This window comes from Mya arenaria, chromosome 16 (genome assembly GCF_026914265.1).
Source record: "Mya arenaria isolate MELC-2E11 chromosome 16, ASM2691426v1".
NCBI lineage: Eukaryota > Metazoa > Mollusca > Bivalvia > Myida > Myidae > Mya > Mya arenaria.
Window position 1 is genome coordinate 9,527,612 of NC_069137.1, and position 23,844 is coordinate 9,551,455.

At 36.5% G+C, this 23,844-nt stretch overlaps 1 protein-coding gene across 1 annotated transcript; it reads right to left on the bottom strand.

Annotated features, from left to right (window-relative positions):
• Positions 1-497: 497 nt before the first annotated feature.
• Positions 498-23,604, bottom strand: LOC128222185 (uncharacterized). Its single transcript, XM_052931073.1, has 6 exons — positions 22,901-23,604; positions 21,143-21,284; positions 8,050-8,082; positions 7,490-7,551; positions 3,508-3,642; positions 498-2,315 (listed from the first exon to the last, which is right to left on the bottom strand). The coding sequence occupies exons 1-6, from the start codon at positions 23,072-23,074 to the stop codon at positions 2,253-2,255; spliced, it is 609 nt and encodes a 202-aa protein (XP_052787033.1). The 5' UTR covers positions 23,075-23,604; the 3' UTR covers positions 498-2,252.
• Positions 23,605-23,844: the final 240 nt, after the last annotated feature.

Genomic DNA, 23,844 nt, shown 5'->3' on the forward strand with positions numbered 1-23,844 from the left:
GAGTCTTGAGTCTGAACTCTGACTTGAGACTGTTCGTAATCACTGCCCCTGGTGTCTGAGTTTGAGATCGTTACCCAGGATCACGTGTCTGAGTCTGAGAACGTTACCCAGGATCACGTGTCTGAGTCTGAGATCGTTACAAAAGAGCTCGTGTCTGAGTCTGAGATCGTTACCCAGGATCACGTGTCTGAGTCTGAGATCGTTACAAAAGAGTTCGTGTCTGAGTCTGAGATCGTTACCCAGGATCACGTGTCTGAGATCGTTACCCAGGATCTCGTGTCTGAGTCTGAGATCGTTACCCAGGATCTCGTGTCTGAGTCTGAGATCGTTACCCAGGATCTCGTGTCTGAGTCTGAGATCGTTACCAAGGATCTCGTGTCTGAGTCTGAGATCGTTACCCAGGATCTCGTGTCTGAGTCTGAGATCGTTACCCAGGATCTCGTGTCTGAGTCTGAGATCGTTACCCAGGATCACGTGTCTGAGTCTGAGATCTTTACCAAGGAGCTCGTGTCTGAGTCTGAGATCGTTACCAAGGATCTCGTGTCTGAGATCGTTACCCAGGATCTCGTGTCTGAGTCTGAGATCGTTACCCAGGATCACGTGTCTGAGTCTGAGATCGTTACCCAGGATCACGTGTCTGAGTCTGAGATCTTTACCAAGGAGCTCGTGTCTGAGTCTGAGATCGGTAACAAGGATCTCTTGTCTAAGTTCATGATCAATAATCATGATCTTAGGTTGTTGACTCAGACTCTGAAATGTGATTTGTGTTTTTTTAGATAAACAAGTCAGCTACAATTAGCAGTGTACTTCCTCTGAAGCTAATTATTAACACTAAAATCAAATTTGCAAATTTTGATTCTTGAGTCAGATGGAGATCCAAAACACTAGTAAATATAATGTTATGTAGGCGGCTTATTTATGTATTATGCACTTGCTTTGTATTTAGAATGATGTTTATTGTTACAAATTATACATAAAAACATTCAGCTGTTTGGACTTTAAAATTGGAAAAGGACATAAACCAGGATTGGAATTATTTAAGTATTTGGAAGTGTAAAACAGATATTTAAATTGTATTCCAACATTGTAACTTTAACATAATGCATTTTGTAAAGTTTGTTGTTGGCTTTGTTTTTCTCGTTACGCCTGGCTCGTAACAATAGCCCCACTGTTTTATTAGAATAACGTAAAACTGAAAGTCTTGATCAGATCATATTTGATACTCCACTAGTCGGTAAGACTTTCCAAAAACATAAGATGTTTTCTTGTTCAACTATTGTAGACAGCAAAGATTTTGTACAAGAAATATGTGAAATAGATTGAGTACACAATATTACCAGTAGTACTGATAAGCACAATTGCAAATTTAAGCATGGGTACAAAAATAGATATATACAAACAAAGAGAAAGCACTAAGGTAATGCGAGAGTTTAGCGGTTTAAGGTCAGTAGTTCTTGCTGTCGCTTCTCATCAATGCGTTCCTGGCATGGCACCCGGCTTTGGCATACGCCTAGTGGTTGGTAACCAAGCCGGGTTTTTTCCGAATACCACGGTGTGCCCCGCAACACTAGACCACACTCTCGCGCAACATCGTTGCCAACGAACGTTACGTAACAAATGTTCATATAACGTTCTTTACAAAGCAAAAGTTTCAGCATCCATGCAATATTCTCAAGACTTACATAAACCACTTAGTCCATAAACGAACATACTAGTCAGATGTAGTGGTGAAAGGAAAATGTTTCAAGATGCTCTTCATTTAATATAAATAAGAACCGCTCTGCTGTTACCTTTATAGTTATGAAAAATGCAGCGAATGAATTAACCATAAGATTCTGTTCCTTGACTAGTTTATTATCTCCCCATAGCACACTTCTCATTACATGCTTTTGCATTTAATAATTGAGATTGCGATCAAACTACTGCGGAGAGCTTCACTTGCGCGAACCACTTAAATTGTCTTTATCATCGTGGTCGAACATCTATGCGTTACACTTGAAAAGACAGACTTAGCAAAGACAACTATACCACGTTAAAACCCCATACGTTTTCGGACTATTAGCAAAGGAGCACAAGTTGTCACCAAACGTCATATCCGAGATCAAGTCACGTGACGAATTGCTCGTGAACGTGTAAACGTTTCTGGTTTGAAGCAGATTTAAGTCGTATTTCAGAACACACGGGCTTCAAAACATTACAAACACCCATAGTTGGTCAGAAATGCCTCCATTCCTTCACTTATCGCAACTAGTTCAGACTGTTTTTAACTTAGTTATTTCATCGTCTTCTGTTGGAAGTGCAAGCTCGTCATTTTCCTGAAATAAAAAAAGATTATGTAGGTAATTCATTTGCACCCATCTCCTAGGAAGCAGATTTTTTTTCAATATACTTGCAGCAACATACAACAATTATAAAATTCAGCTACATACATTGTTTAATAAACATTTGCGAATTAATGCATTATTTCATCAAGGTGTCATTTAATTTATATTTTTTATTTTCAATTTCGAACATTCTTTTTTCGAGTTTCTTTAACAATTGTATTGAAATGCTATGGTTTCTCATTAGCTATTTATTTCAATGTTTTGTGCATATTTCGACCCGTGAAAGAAATAACATATTGTGTTGAGGTGTCAACTCGATCCTTCTGCTCATTTTCAAACTACCCATATACAAACAATAACTTCCCTTTACCTAACGTGTATCGCTGGAGTCACGAATATCACGTGATGATTATCAAATCACGTGACAGAATTTAGAATTTTAAAAACAAATGTTTAATATAAATGAGACAATAGCATCATACTTTAGTGTTCCGTTTTTGTAAACATCAAGACATACAAATAATACATGCACTTACTCGTACAAACAAAATGTACAATCAAATATTCAAACAAACGGGTTGGGCTACAAGTGAAAACAACATTTATAAAAGGGAAAAAAATACAAGTGAAAATAAATCAGCTCTCCTCATAGAACAAATATTGAGTCAATACACATACTATGGTATGAACACATACCATTTAGATTAAAAAAGGGCAAACAATAAGGGTATTGGAAGGATTTTATAGAACTCTTCGCTATTCTACTTGCCCGTAGAGATTTTCCCGTTTGTGAAAATCATCTCCAAAGCCTGGGACCAATAATTAGTTTTGGCTGGGAGTAGGATTACTGGTCCCAGGCTATACAAAGTGCTATTATACATAACATGTCGATGTTAAAGGACCAAAAACTCTGGGGGTTAGGCGGTTCTGAAGATGGTAACCTGTGTTTTGGGGGATCCTGTGATTATTCCGTTCAAAATTACCGCATTCTTTGAAATTTTCACGTAATTGTGTTTGCCCATAAGCTCGATTTTAGTCGCACATTGATTACCGCCCCTGAACTACTCAGGCGAAACTAAGAAGTGTAAAATGCGGAACGTGTGGTATTAAAATGAAACAACAAACACTTTATATGTTCGGTTAAAAAATAGGATAAAAAATGAAAAAAAAATGGAATACATACAGACGCTCCTACACTAGAACGGTTGCCATGGAATTCTGCAGATTTCATCCCATCCATGGCAAATGGACCAGACCAGCTTGATCTTCGACATGTTGACAGCGACATTTCGCCCCTCAAATCAGAATCAGTGGTGACCTGAATTTTTAATGAAATACTAAGAATCGAACACATACGAACGCTCCTTAGTGGAGTAAGGCTTTGTATTAGCTTTATTTGATTGTGGCTCGTTGTTAGTGGAATGGGTTCAAAGGACAGTACATCCATTTTGTATGTTAATGTACAATATATTTAGTGTCAAAATGAATCTACTGTCATGTGAACTCCATATTACTAACTACTTTGGTTTACACATGTATGTGGTGTATTTTTCTTTATGGGTTTGTGTATGTGATTTTGATCAGTTTGTGTATGTGATTTTGATCAGTTTGTGTATGTGATTTTGATCAGTTTGTGTATGTGATTTTGATCAGTTTGTGTATGTGGTTTTGATCAGTTTGTGTATGTGATTTTGATCAGTTTGTGTATGTGATTTTGATCAGTTTGTGTATGTGATTTTGATCAGTTTGTGTATGTGGTTTTGATCAGTTTGTGTATGTGATTTTGATCAGTTTGTGTATGTGTTTTTGATCAGTTTGTGTATGTGATTTTGATCAGTTTGTGTATGTGATTTTGATCAGTTTGTGTATGTGATTTTGATCAGTTTGTGTATGTGATTTTGATCAGTTTGTGTATGTGATTTTGATCAGTTTGTGTATGTGATTTTGATCAGTTTGTGTATGTGATTTTGATCAGTTTGTGTATGTGGTTTTGATCAGTTTGTGTATGTGGTTTTGATCAGTTTGTGTATGTGATTTTGATCAGTTTGTGTATGTGATTTTGATCAGTTTGTGTATGTGATTTTGATGGGTTTGTGTATGTGATTTTGATCAGTTTGTGTATGTGATTTTGATCAGTTTGTGTATGTGATTTTGATCAGTTTGTGTATGTGATTTTGATCAGTTTGTGTATGTGTTTTTTATCAGTTTGTGTATGTGATTTTGATCAGTTTGTGTATGTGATTTTGATCAGTTTGTGTATGTGATTTTGATCAGTTTGTGTATGTGATTTTGATCAGTTTGTGTGTGTGGTTCCTTGTCGTCTTGGCCCCTGCCTTGTGCCCCTTAACAGGGTTTTCTTAATTTTGAATTACTGTAATTGCCCCTGAATTTATCATTGTATTTGTGTCCCTCAAAATGGAACGGAAAACAGTTTGCCCGTCATATCATATGTCGTTTAAGATCAGTGACAAGGAAGCCGATACTTTAATGAATATTTTATTTAGATGGTATATATTTTAAACGTAGATGAATGCTTCTCATTTGAAAATTTAATAACCCTTTCAAAATAGTTCAGCTAACATCAGTGTTATATATCCAATTGTTGCAACATTATAAGATAGTTTTAAGTGCAGATATACTCTAAATTATCATATTTCATGTGAACGGAAGGGAAAAACCCCGTAGCATATTATCTAAAATACGACCATGCATTGGTGGTGCAAGGCTGAGTTCAACCTGATTATGAATGAGGGACACACAATGCCATTACGTCAAAACACTTCACACGTCACACATCGTCACAATATCACAAAACGTTACAACGCCATCAAACGTCGCAAAGTAAAAAAAAACGTCATAACATTACAACACGACATACAACGTCACAAAACGTCACAATGTCAGAAAACATCACCACGTGATATCACAACGTAGCATCATAAAATGTCACAAAGTCACTAACGTACACAACTTCACAAAACGTTACAACATCACATAAGTTACAACGTCATCAAACGTCGAAATTTGAAAAAACCGTCATTACATCACAAAACGTCACATATAGTCATAAAACGCCACTAAGTCACAAAATTACACAAGTCACAAAACGTGACCACGTCACATCACAACACAACGTCACAAAACGTCACCTGGTAACTATATAACACAACGCTAAAAATGTGACCACGTCACATCATAACACAACGTCACAAAATGTCACTTGGTCACAAAATAACACAATGTCACGAAACGTGACCGTCTCACATCACAACGCAAGGTACGTCACAATAACACAAAACATCACAACGTCATAAAAGGTTAACGCGTCACAAAAGCACACAACGTCATAAAATGTCATAAAGTCACTAACGCACTTAATTTCGCAATACATCGCAACGTCACGTAATGTCACATTGTCACGAAACGTTGAAACGTCACGAAATGTCATAACATTACAAAACTTTAAAACGTCACAAAGCGTCATAACAATTTACACTCTGGTTTAAAAAAATGTAATTATTTCTAGCGAGTTTGAGTGCATCCTCTCACATTCGTTTAGATTTACTTTACCAGTACGGAACCAAGGAGACGAAGCCTATCCGTAAGATAACTATCGTGCGGATAAACTACGACAGTCGGCACCCGTTTGCTCGATATCGCTTGGCTCGATTGCATCTTTGGTTCGAACTTGATTTTAAGGACTGATTTATATTCACTCTACATAAGCATTCCCGCTTGACTCGAGTCAACGGGTTTCGACTGCACGCTCTACTTTAATTCACACCTAAACGTTGTTTTTTTTTACATTAGGGTAAGTAACAGTTTTATCCTGTCAATCGCATACATTTCGGTGCAATAACAAGGTGCCGTGTTTTTTAGGATAGTTGACCACATGTTTTTCATCTTCAGTCAGTTGGTCATGTGACCGCGAAACCAGATTTTTTATCTGAAATGTCAGAGGAAAGGAACTAAAATGCTTCAAAATCTTATCAATAGTCCGCCAACAACCGACCTCTACAATCACTCTCCCAGAAAGTTCCATCACTCTGCATGATAATGACACTGGTATGAAAAATTGGCCAGAAAATCTACTTGTGCACTAACCCCACCTAATTTATACCTTAAAGGTGAACTGAACTGTAATTTCTTATTCTTAATGTTATTCACTGTTTCTTCTAAACGCGCTCAAGTTTAATATACGAAGCGTAGATTTTGTTTCTACGGTCTACCGTTACCACGAAATTCGGCCTCTGTTCTACCCATTATATGATTGCTAAATGAATGCCCTTGAAATGAGTGGACACTTTGTTGTCTCCCTTTGATTTAAGTGAGCATGCCCGGCGAGTACCTCAATGCATTGCACCATTTACCAAATGCTTTTTCTTGACATCATGGTACGAGTTGTATCACATATCACGCTTGTGATTGAAGTTATTATGGGTGCAGTAACTGTTATCAGTGAAAACTCAGACAAACGCCTTGGAGCAGTAATGCACCAGTCAAGTGTAACCACGCCCCCCCCCCCCAGGTCCGGGGAATAGCGGGGACTTTGACTTTCGGTCTAGCCAACCCCGGGAAAAATCCCCGCCATGCGGGGACGAACTGATGGTAAAATCCCCGCCAAATGCCCCCTTAGGTAAGGCCCATTCCCCGCTATATTTTGCGCGAAGACAAAACCACCGCATTCACTCGGCACTGCGGGGCCACCTGAAAGGTAAACACACGGCCCATTTCCCCGGCTATCCCGGTATACCCCCGGACCTAGGGGGGCCGTGGTTACAATTGACTGGTGCATAAGCGAAAGGGCGCATTAGGTTGCACTATGGTTTGAGACAAGACAATCGGAAAAACTCGGCCATTTTCCTTCGGAATAACCTCGGATAACAATATCAAATTATTTGCATTTTACTACGCTGCAAGTATATCGCGTAGTAACATCAATGGATTCAAATACAGAATTAACCGGACACGGTGAAGCTTTGTTATTTTTCAGACAAAAATAAGTTTGTCTTACACTTAACCTATTGTACAGACAGACACCGACGTTGAAGGCGTCGCACTTGTTTAAATTTTACGAACTACTTTTTCAATGCACCGGCATACATCCGCGCATTGTGGAGATGGCCGAGGTGTTCCGAGTGTACTATAGTTTATAAATACTTTACCTCGCACTTGTCCAAATCCAAGCAGGCGTTTCTTTTATCTTTTTCTTGCAGTACTCGCGAACCTGTTCATCACACAGAAATAAATACTTCAATTACTTTAAAGTGAAACTCTTCCTCCCAAATAAGATGTACCAAAATTAAAACATGTATTTAATTTACCGATAAGGATGAATACATATCGAAAACAATGGTTCTTATTTGTCCTTATATGTGATATCGTGTTCATTTGAAAGGAAGGTGCAGAAAACATGGTATTTCTACCTTTAATATGAGGCGATAGTTGGTCACTATAAATATTTTAGGACACACCAGTCATTTAATATATGTGCGTGTTCAACTATTGAATAAACAGTTACAAATAATGAATATGTTCCATTATTTATTAAGGAGTTAAAGGTCACTCAAAATTTATGTTTATTATACACGCATTTGTATTGATTGTAAATACTAGTGCCACTTAAAGTCTTTTAATATTACAGATATTACAAAAGTGAACCCAAAATAAACTAATTTTGAGAAGAGATTGGAACTGTTCTAAATATAGAATAGAAATGGCTGACCTGTAGACCCGCTGTATCCGCTGTCTCGGGTTTCTGAAAGAATGATGTCAAAAATAGAAATAAAGCGTGTGTGTTTTAACTTCCTACTTAATGACAATTTACTCTTCCGTTTTGTGGTTTGAATTGAGGTTAGTCACCTGGCCCAAATTTCTCGAAACTTATTAAGCTTAACAGGCTTAAGTAGCTTATTTCAATTAGCCGAAATACAAACTGAAATGGTTAATTGTGATAATCATAAACATAACTAAGTATAAAAACTCTTAAAAAGGTAAATATTATGCAAATTATTGGAAAACAAAATTAATGAGTTTAGCTTAATCCTGTTATAAGGGACTTAAGAAGTTTCGAGAAATTGGGGCCTGGGTTAACTTTATACATCCTTAAAAATCCTTAAATGTGTAAGTTATTCGTTGATAAAACTATTATTAAAGATAGTTTCTTACGATAGTCGAGTTGTTTTGTTTTTTTCAAAGTTTTAAACAAAGACGGACGTAAATTTTTGAAAAAATTGGTATAAAATTATAATAGTAATCGGTGGATTATAGGCTACAAAATTACGATATTATATTCAGTTCAGAAAATATCATGTATGAATGGGTGTTTTGTTTATATTAATACATACTATAATTTGATCCTGATTTTCGTTACCGCTAATATTAAATACATGAAATACGTGTGTTTGTGTGTGTGTGTGCGTGTGTGTGTACGTGTGCGTGTGCGTGCGTGCGTGCGTGCTCGCATGCGTGTGTGTGTGTGTGCGTGTGTGTGTGCGTGTGTGTGGGGTGCGTGCGTAGTTAAACTTGAAATAAATGTTTGTTAGTGCGTTCATACGAGTTCAATTGTGGGAGAGAGAGAGAGAGAGAGAGAGAGAGAGAGAGAGAGAGAGAGAGAGGGAGAGAGAGAGGGGGAGAGAGGGAGAGAGGGGGAGAGAGGGAGAGAGAGAGAGAGAGAGAGAGAAAGAGAGGGGGGGGGGGGGGCGGGGGGAGTCCATTGAATCAAATATTTGGACACTATACGATTTATCATTCACACCTGAACAAAAATGATAAATATACTCTGACCCAAATTCATGATATCAATACAGGAAGTAAATATAGCCTAGTTTTAAATAATAAAACAGACATCATATCAGCCATAGGTTTAAGGTTTACGTAATCCTATACTCAATACAGGTAGTAAATTTAGCCTAAATTTAAACGTATAAAAACATGAGATTATATCAGCTGGAGTGTTAAGGGTTAAGGGTTTCATTACCACAGATAAGAACATGAATACGTGAGGTAATAAAAGTACATTCGAATCCCGATGACTCGAACTCCCATGGATCGACAAAAATATCTCGAGCCTCAAAAAATTCGAGCCAAATGTAATTGTTTACATTCAGTTTACATCTAGTTCGAGCCAAAGGGGATTTCGAGCCAAGCGAGTTCGAGTCAACGGGGTTCGACTGTACTTTCAAGTTGTTTACATTTATCGGTGGCGGATCCGTGGTCGAGTGGTAACACACTTGACTATGAATCCAGGGGTCGCAGGTTCGATCCCCGCCGCACCACTGAAAAAGAACTAATCGTCTTCCAGGAGGGATGTTAAAATGAGGGTTCCATGTGACAGTGCTATGTGGACTATGCTCCAAAATGACTAACAAGCTTATCGGAGTACTCGCCGAATGGCCCGAGTGAGCCAGGTGCGAGTATAAATAACCTTGAACGCCCCCACCTTTTCCAACATTTATCGCGCCCCATTTTTTGAGCGCTCACGTTCAGCGAAAACACCCTGCAGGATCGAAAGACAATCTGAATAAAATTTTTAGGTAAGGGTGACTTAAACTGTCACAAAAAATCTTCTCTTGCGGACATAACGTAGCAAGTAACAAACGTTCGCTAATGTACCAAAGAAAAATACACATTCAGTAAGAAATTCCGCTTGGCTCGATATTCTCGAGGCTCGAAGAATTTTGGCCGGTTCCAGGAATATCGAGCCACTGAATTTCGACAGTATTTCAATAAAGGCTTTGAATGGCTTTTGCAAGCGTTACCGTCTTCCGTGCTTAAATAAAGCCTAGAATGGCTATTTAATACATAATTAAAATATATTCAAAAATACAAAAATTCAATTGTCATCGGCCCACACCAAAACGCAAACACCAAATAACCTTAGGTATGCTACAAGTTATACGATAGGTGTTGATTACCGGAATGCGTGCTTCATTCATACTAAAAGTACAATTGTACCTTTTAAACTGCATACATCACGGTACATGCGAATAATCTAAATGTACTTCTAGTTTGCTTCGGAAAGGTATTATCAGCATTCCGTATGTGTATACCACGTGATCAATTACGTCATATACACTAGCGGATTCACAGGGGAGGAGGGACGCACCCGGCGCGCGCCCCCTTTTAAGTTTATTTTTCATATCAATATGGGAGAAAAAGATTAACAAGATACGCTTATAATGCACTATTTCCGTCAACAAATTGTTAAAGTTTTCTTAATGGATTAAGTTCAAATCCCTACGCATACAGATTATGCTACATAATTTCGATTCTAAGGTATGGGCGCATGTCAAAAGGCTGCGCCCCTAAGTAACGCCCCATCTAACGTCAATTCCTGGAACCGCCCCTGATATATACTACGTCGGAAGGCATCATTTTGCTCAAAACAAAGACTTAAAACAGATAACTTTTCTTTTTCTACACCATTTTAAACAAAACAAAGTGTAGTCTATGGTGCTTAAAGACCCACGCAGAGACGTAGCATATATGACGCAATTTATCACATGGTATACACATAGTGGCATTGTCTATATTGTATAACGTCATCAAATTGGAATCATTATTATTCATCCTTTTACATTGGTCATGTTAAAATTATTTGTACTTTATTTAACCATATAGCAATGTGGGTTTCATGTTTCGTTATTACTTCATTGTTCTAGTTTAATTTTCCTTGTTGAAGGCATTTTAGTTCCTTAAAAAAGTTGAATGAAATAAAGAACAATAAAACAGCAACTTTTTGTGTTGCTTTATATGTGGTGATTCCGTACTGATTTGTATCTGGTATGTCTGTGTTGCTGTATATGTGGTGATTCCGTACTGTTTTGTATCTGGTATGTCTGTGTTGCTGTATATGTGGTGATTCCGTACTGTTTTGTATCTGGTATGTCTGTGTTGCTGTATATGTGGTGATTCCGTACTGATTTGTATCTGGTATGTCTGTGTTGTTTTATATGTGGTATGTCTGTGTTGTTTTATATGTGGTATGTCTGTGTTGTTTATATGTGGTATGTCTGTGTTGTTTATATGTGGTATGTCTGTGTTGTTTATATGTAGTATGTCTGTGTTGTTCATATGTGGTATGTCTGTGGTGTTTTATATGTGGTATGTCTATGTTGTTTCATATGTGGTATGTCTGTGTTGTTTATATGTGGTATGTCTGTGGTGTTTCATATGTAGTATGTCTGTGTTGTTTTATAAGTGGTATATATGTGTTGTTTATATGTGGTATGTCTGTGTTGTTTATATGTGGTATGTCTGTGTTGTTTATATGTAGTATGTCTGTGTTGTTCATATGTGGTATGTCTGTGGTGTTTTATATGTGGTATGTCTATGTTGTTTCATATGTGGTATGTCTGTGTTGTTTATATGTGGTATGTCTGTGGTGTTTCATATGTAGTATGTCTGTGTTGTTTATATGTGGTATGTCTGTGTTGTTTTATATGTGGTGATTCCGTACTGATTTGTATCTGGTATATCTGTGTTGTTTATATGTTGTATATCTGTGTTGTTTATTTGTTGTATGTCTGTGTTGTTTATATGTGGTATGTCTGAGTTGTTTATATGTGGTATGTCTGTGTTGTTTATTTGTGGTAGGTCTGTGTTTTTTATATGTGGTATGTATGTGTTGTTTCATATGTGGTATGTCTATGTTGTTTTATATGTGGTATGTCTATGTTGTTTTATATGTGGTATGTCTGTGTTGTTTCATATGTGGCATGTCTGTGTTGTTTCATATGTGGTATGTCTGTGGTGTTTTATATGCTGTATGTCTGTGTTGTTTATATGTGGTATGTCTGAGTTGTTTATATGTGGTATGTCTGTGTTGTTTATTTGTGGTATGTCTGTGTTTTTTATATGTGGTATGTATGTGTTGTTTCATATGTGGTATGTCTATGTTGTTTTATATGTGGTATGTCTATGTTGTTTTATATGTGGTATGTCTGTGTTGTTTCAAATGTGGTAAGTTTGTGGTGTTTTATATGTGGTATGTCTTTGGTGTTTTATATGTTGTATGTCTGTGTTGTTTTATATGTGGTATGTCTTTGGTGTTTTATATGTGGTATGTCTCTGTTGTTTTATATGTGGTATGTCTTTGGTGTTTTATATGTGGTATGTCTGTGTTGTTTTATATGTGGTATGTCTGTGTTGTTTCATATGTGGTAAGTTTGTGGTGTTTTATATGTGGTATGTCTTTGGTGTTTTATATGTGGTAAGTTTGTGGTGTTTTATATGTGGTATGTCTTTGGTGTTTTATATGTGGTATGTATGTGTTATTTCGTATGCGGTATGTCTGTGTTGTTTGTATGTGGTATGTTTGGTTTGAGCTGTATGTGGTATGTATGTGTTGTGCTGTATATGGTATGTTTGTGTTGTGCTGTATATGGTATGTCTGTGTTGTGCTGTATATGGTATGTCTGTGTTGTGCTGTATATGGTATGTCTGTGTTGTGCTGTATATGGTGTGTCTGTGTTGTGCTGTATGTATTATGTCAGTGGTGTTTTGTACTATGTGGCACTCTCGTCCAGTGTACAATTGACTTTGACCCCGGCCTTTCAACAGGGCCATTCTTATGTGTTCGGCTACTTGGCTTGTCCCGGGCTTTTTATTGTAAATTTACAAAAAAACATTTTATTTAGCAACGTTATCAAGTGTTATTACCTTCTTTCTATGTTTTGTTATTATTATATTTTAAACTGCGGTACAAAGAAGATTATAATATATCAAATCTTAAAATTCTAAACGTTCCTAGTGTAGTAATCACTTCCCTATCTGAAATGGCTTTTTATTTTGACACATCATTTCTGTACATGTACTAATCTGCACGCTCGTTTTGCATTGGAAGTTTGAAAATGTATACACAGAAGTACTAGCCGATGTTTGTTTATTTATTAGCTGCGTTATGGCTTAATCCCGCCGCGACGCCTTAAATTGCGTTTTAAAACCAGAAGTGTCATGAGGAAGATGTGATATAGGAAGAGGAAGATACAGTCAAACCCCGTTGGGTCGAACTCGTTTGGCTCGAATTCCTCGTTGGCTCGAACTAGATGTAAAGGACTATTAAACTGAAGGTTAGCATTCCTGCTTGGGTCGAAATTTTCGGGGATCGTGGTATTTTCGCCGATCCCTGTGAGTTCGAGCCAACGATGTTGGACTGTACGAGAGATCCGGTCGCTATACCTTAGCTCCTTGAAAATAAACTTCTTTGGTTCTTTAACGTGCACGGTGTATAAGCACACCTTCTTTCCTTGGTTTAGCCAATTCTTGGTACACCATTTTGCCACGGCTGTCCCTTTAATGTCAAGCGCGAGGTGTTGGATCTACTGAGCTATATTTTAAGTCTTCATTTTAAGCAAAATGTTGCCTTCCGACAATGCATTTATGACGTAATTTATCACGTGATATACACATACTGCCACGTGATAAATTACGTCATTTATGCTACGTCAGAAGGCAACAGTTTGGTTAACAAGAAGACTTAAAACAAAGATAACTTTTCTTTTTCTACACCATTTTAAATAAAACAAAGGGCAGTTCATTTCGCTTAACGAGGTCCGCCTTCGTTTTCTTACCGGAGTTTGATAAGGTGATTAGTTTCATCAAACCTGTATCTTTTGACAGTGCTCTGTCAGACGGCGGTTTTGTAAAAAGGTTTGTCGACGTGTTTTGAGAAAATACACTCTCAATAAAACTCTGGTAAATGACCGGGGTTCTGTAAGCGAAGTAGACTGCGCTATGTTTCATTTAAATGGTGAAGAAATAGTGACGTTATTTTTTTTATTAAGTCTTCATTCGAAGCAAATTTCTGCCAATTTTTCTAATAAGCATTTATGTCGTATTTATCACGTGGTATACCCACACTGTTTAAACGTGTTTAGGTTTGACGCGGCCGGGATTTTAACCAGTGACGTTCGGCTCCCGATGCGAACGCACTACCACTGAGCTAAGGGAAGGTCGGTACTAGCCGATGACAATTGTTAATGATGTACTCTTACTAAATAATGAGATTTATCACAATTAATACTATTGGTTTTTACTCAAAAAAAAGGATGAGTAAGTGTCGAAGACAATGGTTAATATGAAGGACACCGAGTGTAAATTGAAAGAAATGAGCACAAAACACAGTATTTCGACCTTATGAGACTGGAGACTAGAGATGATCACAGTAAATCTTTTAGCATTCACCAATCATTTAATATTTACTCGGTTACAATTTTATTATCAGTATTTAATATTTTCCATCAATGCATTATTCAGTAAGTTGTAATGTTAAATAGTCAAAAAATATTTTTGTTATCATAGGCGGATCCAGGGGGAGGGCGGACCCGGCGCCCCCCCCCCCTAAAATTGGACTCTTACGAAACATAATTGGTCCGAGACGTTGTGGAACGGTCTTATCGATTAAATTATTTATTATGACGTATTCAGTAGAATGTGTTAGCGTTTGGCTATCCTCCGTTTTTACGGCTATACGCAGGAAGTAAAACGCCGTTCAATCGGACACATGCGTAGTTTTGTAGTGAATATCGGACGGCTGAAATACATGCGGGGGATATCGGACACAACAGTTATTTTAATAAAATATGTTTTGGTTTTATTCGACATTGTGTTGAATGTATTAACCCTGAGAAGTCAGTGAAACAGACGTTTGCTCGTCTGTTTCACTTTTCGGATCGTTCGTCATAATGACTAAATACAATGTACAGAATAGCACCCAGCAGACTACGTTCTGTGCAAGCAATTTTTGTCTTCACATTTCTATGACTTTGGAAGTATTTTAAAGTTTATTACTATAAGCGACTGTCTTATGCTAAACAAATCTGTTCGAAAGATTGATATGGCGGGAGTGTCAAACAGCTTTGAATCATATCAGACGCCGAGTAGCTTGTGATCTTATATGGATCCAAGCTGTTTCCATATTAATTATATCATCAGCCGGAAAGGAGTTAATATTTCACCTTCTCTGAATATATTCGCAGAAGTCAGTATAAAGCGACGATCAGCTTAACGGCGTTACTACGTTACAAAGCGTCTCTCGCAGTTCAAGCTTTGTAAAAACAGTGTAAACTATGGAACGCCGGGGCGCAATGCTTCTTGCGAAATGCGAAATACTCTATGCTTTTTGCATAATGCTTAATATTTTTTTGCAAAACGCTTAATGCTTTATGCGAAATGCTTTTTGCGAATTGCTTAATGCGAAATTCTTTTTGCGAAATGCGAAATGCGAAAAGCTTCGATTCAATATTTTTTACCGTTGTTAGCATAAATTGAGCAGAATCATTTTGTATGAAATGAAAAAAGGAACACATTAATTTGAAAAATACTTTTATCTGCATGTAATAGAGGTGAAAAATAATACGTTTGGTGTGTCTATTCATTAGAATAACATATATGAACACACCAGTACAATATAATATTCAGAAACGGTAAAGTAAAGAGGTGTCCTAGAGAAAATATGCCAGAAAGTCAGTTTGATTGCGAATAGCAAGATGTGCAACTCTGTATATTGCTGTAAATGCGTTAGGTTAGAGTATCGTTTCTTCCACCGTATAATAATATTTCTGTAGCAGTACCAGTAGCCTATGTCTTACATCCCCTTCACTGCCGGGAGCAGTTCGGAACGTGCACAATATTTCGTCCGATTCAATTTGATTGTGTTATGCCATATGCGAAATCCTTTTTGGGAAATGATTTTTGTGCAAAATGCGAGATGCTAAATGCTTTTAAAATGCGAGATGCGAAGGAAATCCGTTATTCAGGAGGTGTTACTATATTTAGATTTCACAGCATAGATTTCACTTCCAATGATTGCGATTTTATGTTATTTCGTATTCTTCATCCATGTTTACAACCTGCTATTATGTATACTATTTCAAGAAAAAGTAGTTTTCGTCACACAGCAAGGAGTATAGCAAAATTGTGGTGCAGACCTTCGATTTTACGAAACAGACATTGTGCTAAGTGTAACTTAACCTTTCAGGAAGAGCTTGTACATATATTAAGCGAGTGTTACCACACATTAGCAATTAGAGAAGACTTTACTACCCAAATAAATACTATTTTGAATGAACATGACTATGAAAGCTTAAATAACTTAGAACAAATACAATGGACTCTGCGACTTCTCGGAGCACCTTTAGAACCTTTTATAGACACGGACAACAACGCTCTACTTCTGCAATGTTCATACAATTATACATTACGGTGTATACGTGCATACTTTGACTAGAGTTTGCTGAAGCGACATTTAATAGCGCTTATCATAATAACCGAGCTTGGTTGGTAATCAACTACCGATTATAACCATAATCATAATCACTTTTACCTCAACCTATCTACGTGCACAGCTAAACCGAACAGTATAGAAACATGTTCCGTAAAAGCCTCTTGTTCTGTTTCGTAAGTGTGATTACACAGCAATACTTGTATACAATGCATGCATCGTTTTCTTATACATACCTGTTATTACACTTATCACAGCTATGTTTATAATCACTAATTAAATCGCTAGCTCAAATAACAATGTGGACCCGTTATAGGATGAAAAAAATAGAATACAAAACCTAAAAACAAAAGCATCCAAATGAATGTACATATGTGTAACTAAATGTATACATATTATATATAATTATGTAAGATACGTTTTCCCTGCTTATTGTGTTAACCTGTTCTATATTGCTCAATGTTAGAGCACCTTACACGTTGTAAATATATTTGCATATCTTCTGTATAGGAGGAAATAAAGATTTGATTTGATTTGATTTGAGCTTACGTAATTCCGTAACCGGCCATTCGATTGGTCGAAAATGAAACTATTCTTCTATATATAGCATTTGCATAACGTTTTTCGCAAGAAGCATTGAGCCCCGGCGTTCCATAGTAAACACATGCAATAGTTTAAGAGCTTGAGGCCGTCGCGAAGGCCTCCGACCCCCTGAATTACCACGAAAACACATGGGGGCCTTAGCGGCCAACAGAAGTCAATTTCAGAAGTTACGCCCCCCCCCCCCCAACTGAGAAACCTGGATCCGCCACTGGTTATACATGTGTATGTATTGATTGTGAACTTTAATGCTTTCATTCCTGCTAAGATCAGGAGGACTTAAAACAACTGTACAGTAATTTCCTGTAGGTGTCTACATAGCATCCGTAAGAAAATAATAAACACCCTACATTGAGAAAACTATGCGAATTCATCTGCAGTTTGTATATGGTTTATTTATTTTTCTTCCGTGTTCAGAAATATGAAATAACCTAAATGCGTTGTCTCTTTAATAAGATTTCAAGCTACATCATATATTTTCCTGTCAGTCTGGACATTGCGAATTGTACTCGTTGAAGCGAACACATAATACAATAGTGTATTATTACTGATGGGAAAACCAGGGACATACCCCGAAGACAAATAGTTTCATAAAACTTCGTCTTATTTTTATGAAGAAATAAACGGATTATAAGATTTGGCAATACCAAAAAAAGAAATACAGTCAAAATTAACTAAGTCGAAGTCGTTAGTACCTACACAAGAAATACTTTGAGATAACGGAACTTCGATATAAGCGAATAAAAAGTGTTTTACTTCACAGAAGACAAAACATGTCTTACTAATCCAACACGTTCGAAATAATACAGTTCGAAATAACCAGAATCTCGAGATAAACGAGTTCGACATATCGGGTCTCGACTGTTCAACGTCTGGAGTCAAGAGGTTATAATACACGGCACATTACAGCAGACACAATGCAAGAGCCTTAACCACACTGAATGAGAGAAATGAAAGCCACAGCACCACAAACACACGTACAGACACCACTAGCAGACAACACAGGCACCGAAAGAGCTATATCACTCAATGATGGAATGGCCGCCTTGTAGTGGCCACTGAAACAAGACTCACTGGAACACGAGGAGTTTATGCACCAGTCAATTGTTACCACGCCCCCCCCCCCCCCGGGAATAGCGGGGTCTTTGACTTACGGTCAAGCCGATCCCAGGTAAACTGCTGATAAAATTCACACCAAATGCCCCCGCACCCCTGGGACATCTCGTAAATTTAAACTAGCTTCTTTCAAATTGGGCGAGAATCAGGATGAGTCGCCATCTTTTTTAAATATCTCGCGAGATCTCGTTGAACTCTGTAAAAGCTTGGCTAAACGCGGACAAATCCCGTTGAAATAACGGATATTTCTCGGCACAAAGTCAATGCCTGTACTCTGTTATTTTCGGCGCGAAATCAAAACCATCGCATTCACTCGGCACTGCGGAGCCACCTGGAAGGTAAAATACGGCCCATTTCCCCCGCTAGCCCCGGTATACCCCTGAACCTGGGGGACCGTTTTTACAATTGACTGGTGCATTACTGGGGGTTAAAGCTGTACTCTCACAGATTGAAAGTTTCAACTTTTTTTCTTTTTTTTTGTCCTTGACCGAGCCATTTTTTGCGAAAATCCGAGGAACCAGATATATTAGACTGAGACAAATATAAATGGCAGATTTTTATATTTAAGTTCAAAAATTGATGTTTTATGCATTTTTCTTAAACCGTAGTAACGGTTTAAGCTATAAAACATTAATTTTCGAACGTAAATATAAAAATCTACGATCGGATTTTTTGTCAGCAATCTTATATTATTGGTTTGCAGATATTAACGCAAACAATTGCTCTTTCCAAGACAAAAAATAAAAAAAAATGTTGTAAAAATGGTAAATCTGTGAGAGTGCCGCTTTAAAGCGCATAACCTCTATCACATATCTGGTTATTTATCAATAATAACCAAATTTATTTGGGATTAAGAATGAAGTTAACCCAACATTTAAAGCTGCACTCTCACAGATTTTCAGTTGTGATACTTGTCTCAAAATCGGCTGATTTTGGCATCAATGCCTCGAATAAGGTCATATCTGATCATTCACAATAGGTCAGATCTCAAATGTTTATTACTGTCGAATTTCATTTTTTTGAAAGCGTTAGTTACGTCAAAAACGCTTCTAGCCATAAAACATAATTTTTCGAACTACATTCTGATATTTTGTCAGCAGTCTTATATCATTGATTTCCAGACATTTACGCAGAAATTGGAGCCATAAATGACAAAAAAATAAATAAATAAAAAAACATTGACAAAACGAACAATCTGTGAGAGTGCAGCTTTAAACTAAAATAAAATCAGGAACTCAGACAATCTAATATCTTCACAACAACAGACACACAGCGTCACAAAACGGAAACTGGAAGGGTAAAACCCAAAAATGCAAAATGACATAGTACGAACGCACTTTATTCGTAATAAAATTGTTATATTAAGACGACACTGATAAATAGCTTTAGAAACTCTTTGAAGCGTGGTTTATCTAAGTTCGCTTTTATATCAATACGTAACTTAACCTGTTACATTGAAGTTAACACGGAAGGTTAAATTATAAATAAATAAACCAAGGTGTTACATCTCGCCCGCCCCCGCCCCCTCCCCCACCTAAACAAATACCTAAAATAAGATGTGCATGTTCTTGCACAGTGCCTTGATGAAAAAGGCTCATTAAAGTCACAATATATGTATATAATCAATATAATACATTGCCATAAACATAAAATGAGATTTGACAGATTCAAAAATAACCTATTTCGTAATATTACAGTATAGGGTATTTTTTTCAAATCTCATTTTATGTTTATGGCAATGTATTATTTTGGTGATATACATGTTCAAGTATGTATAAAATATAATTTTGGCTAGTTGAAATTGTTTATTTTGACTTTAATGAGCCTTTGTCATCAAGCCACTGTGTCTTCTTGTACCAAAATGAAAGCGAGTAAACATCAGATTAACATTTCTTTTTTTCCAACTCTTTTCAAAGTACTTATTTTATTCATCAATTGATATTTTATATCCTCTAGCAGATCTAGGGACAATACATTAATGATATTACATCCTTCTGAAAACGGAAGAAAAATAAATACACCATATAGCTTAAGTCAACTATATAATTTTCTCCTATACTGACATAAAAAGTAAACCTGAACGAATCAGGGGAGCGCCTTTCTCCCACCCCCCCCCCCTCTCAATCGTTCAAGTTCACTTTTTATGTCAGTATAGGAGAAACAAATATGATATTCCCAAATTGCACCTTTTCGGACCAGAATTGCTCACCCTTTTAGAGTACGCCGAAACCCGATGCCAAATAAATTTCGGTTCTGAGGGAAAGCGCCAGTCAAGCAATTACGCCCCCTCTAATGTATATTATTCAAAATTCAACGAACAAATTCTAATGATGTACCGGCTTTCATCCGCGGTTGTTTTTGTCTTCGATGGACAATGACCGAGTTTCAAATGCTGTAAAGGAATGACGTCACCATTACGTCATATGTACTTCCGTTGTGTGGAAAATTCTCAATAAAAAAAAAAAGTTCTTATGATTGATAGACATGTTTTCACATGTTCAATACACTGTAAATCAAAAATATCATTATTCCTGAAACTTTTATACCTTAAGTATCTATTATTGCTTGATTTATCATTTAGAGTAGAGATTAAAGCATAAAAGGCTGCCCTATAGTTGAAAGGTCATTTTGGAAGAACTGTCATGGCGGACGGTGCAAGTTTTAGAGTTTGTTTTCAAGTGGAGCGATTTTTCTTAGGAATAACTTGACCCCCCTTTTTTATTGGCTTAAAGGGTAATTTAAAGCTTGTTAAGAATATATATGGTTATCATAGCCTGCATTCGCTCGAAATGCCTTTAAATGTTGTCTAAAAATTATAATTTTACATTGAATTATATAGGAAATAACAATGATGGTGTGTAACCTAAATCACACTTACGTTCCCGCCCTTTGTGTACTCGGAGTGTTTCTGTCTTATTCTGTCTTTTTCTACACTCTTCGTTAAGCAAAATTGTAACCTCATCGATTTCAGAAATCTTGGTGTTCGCCTGGCCTCTCATTTCTTTCACCGCTTTCTTGTCCTAGGTAAAAAATGTATTTTATATGGTAACGTCGTTTCATTATACAATATAAATAAACTACATGGCTGACCATATTTAAAAGTTTTTAACGTCCATGACAAGTTTGTCACTTTAGTTTTGAAGGTGTTATTGTCATACGCAATAATTAATCAACATCTTCTCATCAATGTTTTTGATCAAGTCTAAAAAGGAGTTTATATTTGAAGAATATATTGAAACCATTAATAACGATTATCATCGAATCGTTTCGTCAATATCTAGATTGAGTTTACACTCATTAAAAATATACACTGTTTGAGAGAACAAAATATGAAAAAAATATAACAATAAAGTTGAATTGCCTGATAAACTTTTAAAGGGACTGTACTCCATATGATGAAATAGCGAAAGGATAAGAAAATTGTCGAAAACTGACTTAATCTTGGTGTCGATGTGTACAATGTATCGAAACTTACTAACTGAAGTACCGCATAGTTTACAATCAGTTTAATTTTGGCAGTGTTTGCGTATTTTCCCGTTATTTTTTTTTATTGGGTATGTATATCTAGAAGAATTCAATTTTAATTTTGGTATTCTTTTTTACACTTATGATATCAACGAGTAAAACATTTTATTAAATAATTGTCCTGAGATTCGTTACAGAAAAAAAACTTTTTTGGTGCCAATCTGGTGTACAGTCCCTTTAAATTAAAATCAATTACGGCCGGTGCGTTACGTGATTGGTTGATTGACAATATCACGTGATGTAATCAATCTCTCCTTAACAGGTCAACATATCCACCACTAAGTCCCGGTGTCCGTGTGGACTAGCGGGCTGTTTTCTAATTTGTTCTTGTCTTTACCAGCGTGGGATCGAATCCCACTAAAACCCAAAATAGTTTTTTATTCTATAACTGTATTTTTGTTGCAATTTTGATATCATAGAGTAAAATAATGATAATATAAGTGTTTTCAAAGGCATTATCGGGAAACTATTTCTGGTCCAAAAACATGAGCGAGTCACTTAAAAACAAATTTGTATCCATCATGTTTAGTAAAAACAATCGGAATACTAGAAATGTTTCAAAACTTATATTCAATGCTATGACAAAATGTACTGATGCTCTTCCTATCCTTGCTTCTTGATCTGATACAATGTATCGATTTATTGATTTGATAGTTATGTATTTGTACATATTTGTCAGACATTAATATGTTTATTTTATTTTATTTTGTGAGGCCATCTGCGTTTATATTATAATGATTATGTTAGGCCAAAGGCATTTAGAATACAACCTACATTTTCAGAGAATGAAGTTGAAGAAAGGCAATGATTAAATACCTAGCTTAGTCATTAATCATGCTTACTTTTGCGGGTGTTTAAAGGTCCGCCTACTGCTACTCATTCAAAACACACTTCCTGGTCAGAGCTTGCGCTGACAATGTGTCAGCCAATGAGGTAGAATTATAAGACAGCTAGATGACCTGAAGTAATATTTTATGATTAAGAGAGGCTCCTTTGCTTTGCTCACTCCGCCCATTCTTAATCATTAAAATATTACTTCATTACGTACTTGCTGATTTTGCCAATAAAATGAAACTGATAGAGCAAACAACAAATGCGTTCATTAACAAACCTTCTTTAGTTTCTCCAGTAATTCTTCTATATCTTCCGTTGCGTACTTTTCAACGTTGTCCGTGACGTCACGTAGGTAAGCTGAGCACGCTATTGCGCACTTGTCGAACTTACAATTAATCCTCCGAACCTCCCTCAAAAAGTTTTGATCATCAACTCCAGCTCTGTCACTCATTGTTTCTATTTTTCAGTTGTTTGTTGAATGGACAAACTAAATATCAAATGATATACTTGTTTTACAGTATACGGTACGCGAACATCATAACTCAACAATTCTTCAAGATTTACTTCTTGCGATGACGCGCTTCAATAAAAAATAACCCTATTTCACAATATAAGGTAGTTTTTTACTTCCTCAAGTCAAACTTCTTTTCAATAATTGTACGTAAGGACGAAGTGAAATCACACATTATTGACATTTTTCACTTCTTAAATCATGCTTTCCTACTATGAGATAAAAATATGTGCATGAACACTGATCTGACTTTTATAATGTAAATGGATTAATCCATCAATATTAACTCTAACAAGTGAACCATCAGTTTTACGGAATAAAAATGCCTTAACACAATTGAATACGTTCCATTTATAAACATGATATAGACATGACGGGTAAGGATTTAAGAATGTAAACTTATGTAAACCATATATATAAATACAGGTTTATCGGTTGAGAAAAGTTTCGTTCCGTTCATCTACGCAAAACTTCCGTATTATAAATGACCATGAAACGTTTACATGTACAGTTGTTTATTAAAATATATACGCTCTACTGCATATAAGATAATCAGATTGCGAAAGAATATTAAAATTCCTTATATTCGTATAAATAGCAAAACTTCCTGATATAAATCACAAGTTGGTCTGTTTTGGTAAAATATCATGCAATTCATTTTGAATCTATTGAAAGACAAAAATTATATTCCTCTGTTCATAGAGCGATCG

Excerpts from the sequence above, each read along its gene's own strand:
- LOC128222185 (XM_052931073.1), bottom strand. The coding sequence starts at position 23,074 with ATGAGTGACAGAGCTGGAGTTGATGATCAAAACTTTTTGAGGGAGGTT. Across the intron at positions 7,552-8,049 it reads CGGATACAGCGGGTCTACAG|GTTCGCGAGTACTGCAAGAA; the intron begins GTCAGCCATTTC and ends TGTGATGAACAG. Across the intron at positions 2,316-3,507 it reads GTTCTAGTGTAGGAGCGTCT|GAAAATGACGAGCTTGCACT; the intron begins GTATGTATTCCA and ends TTTTTATTTCAG.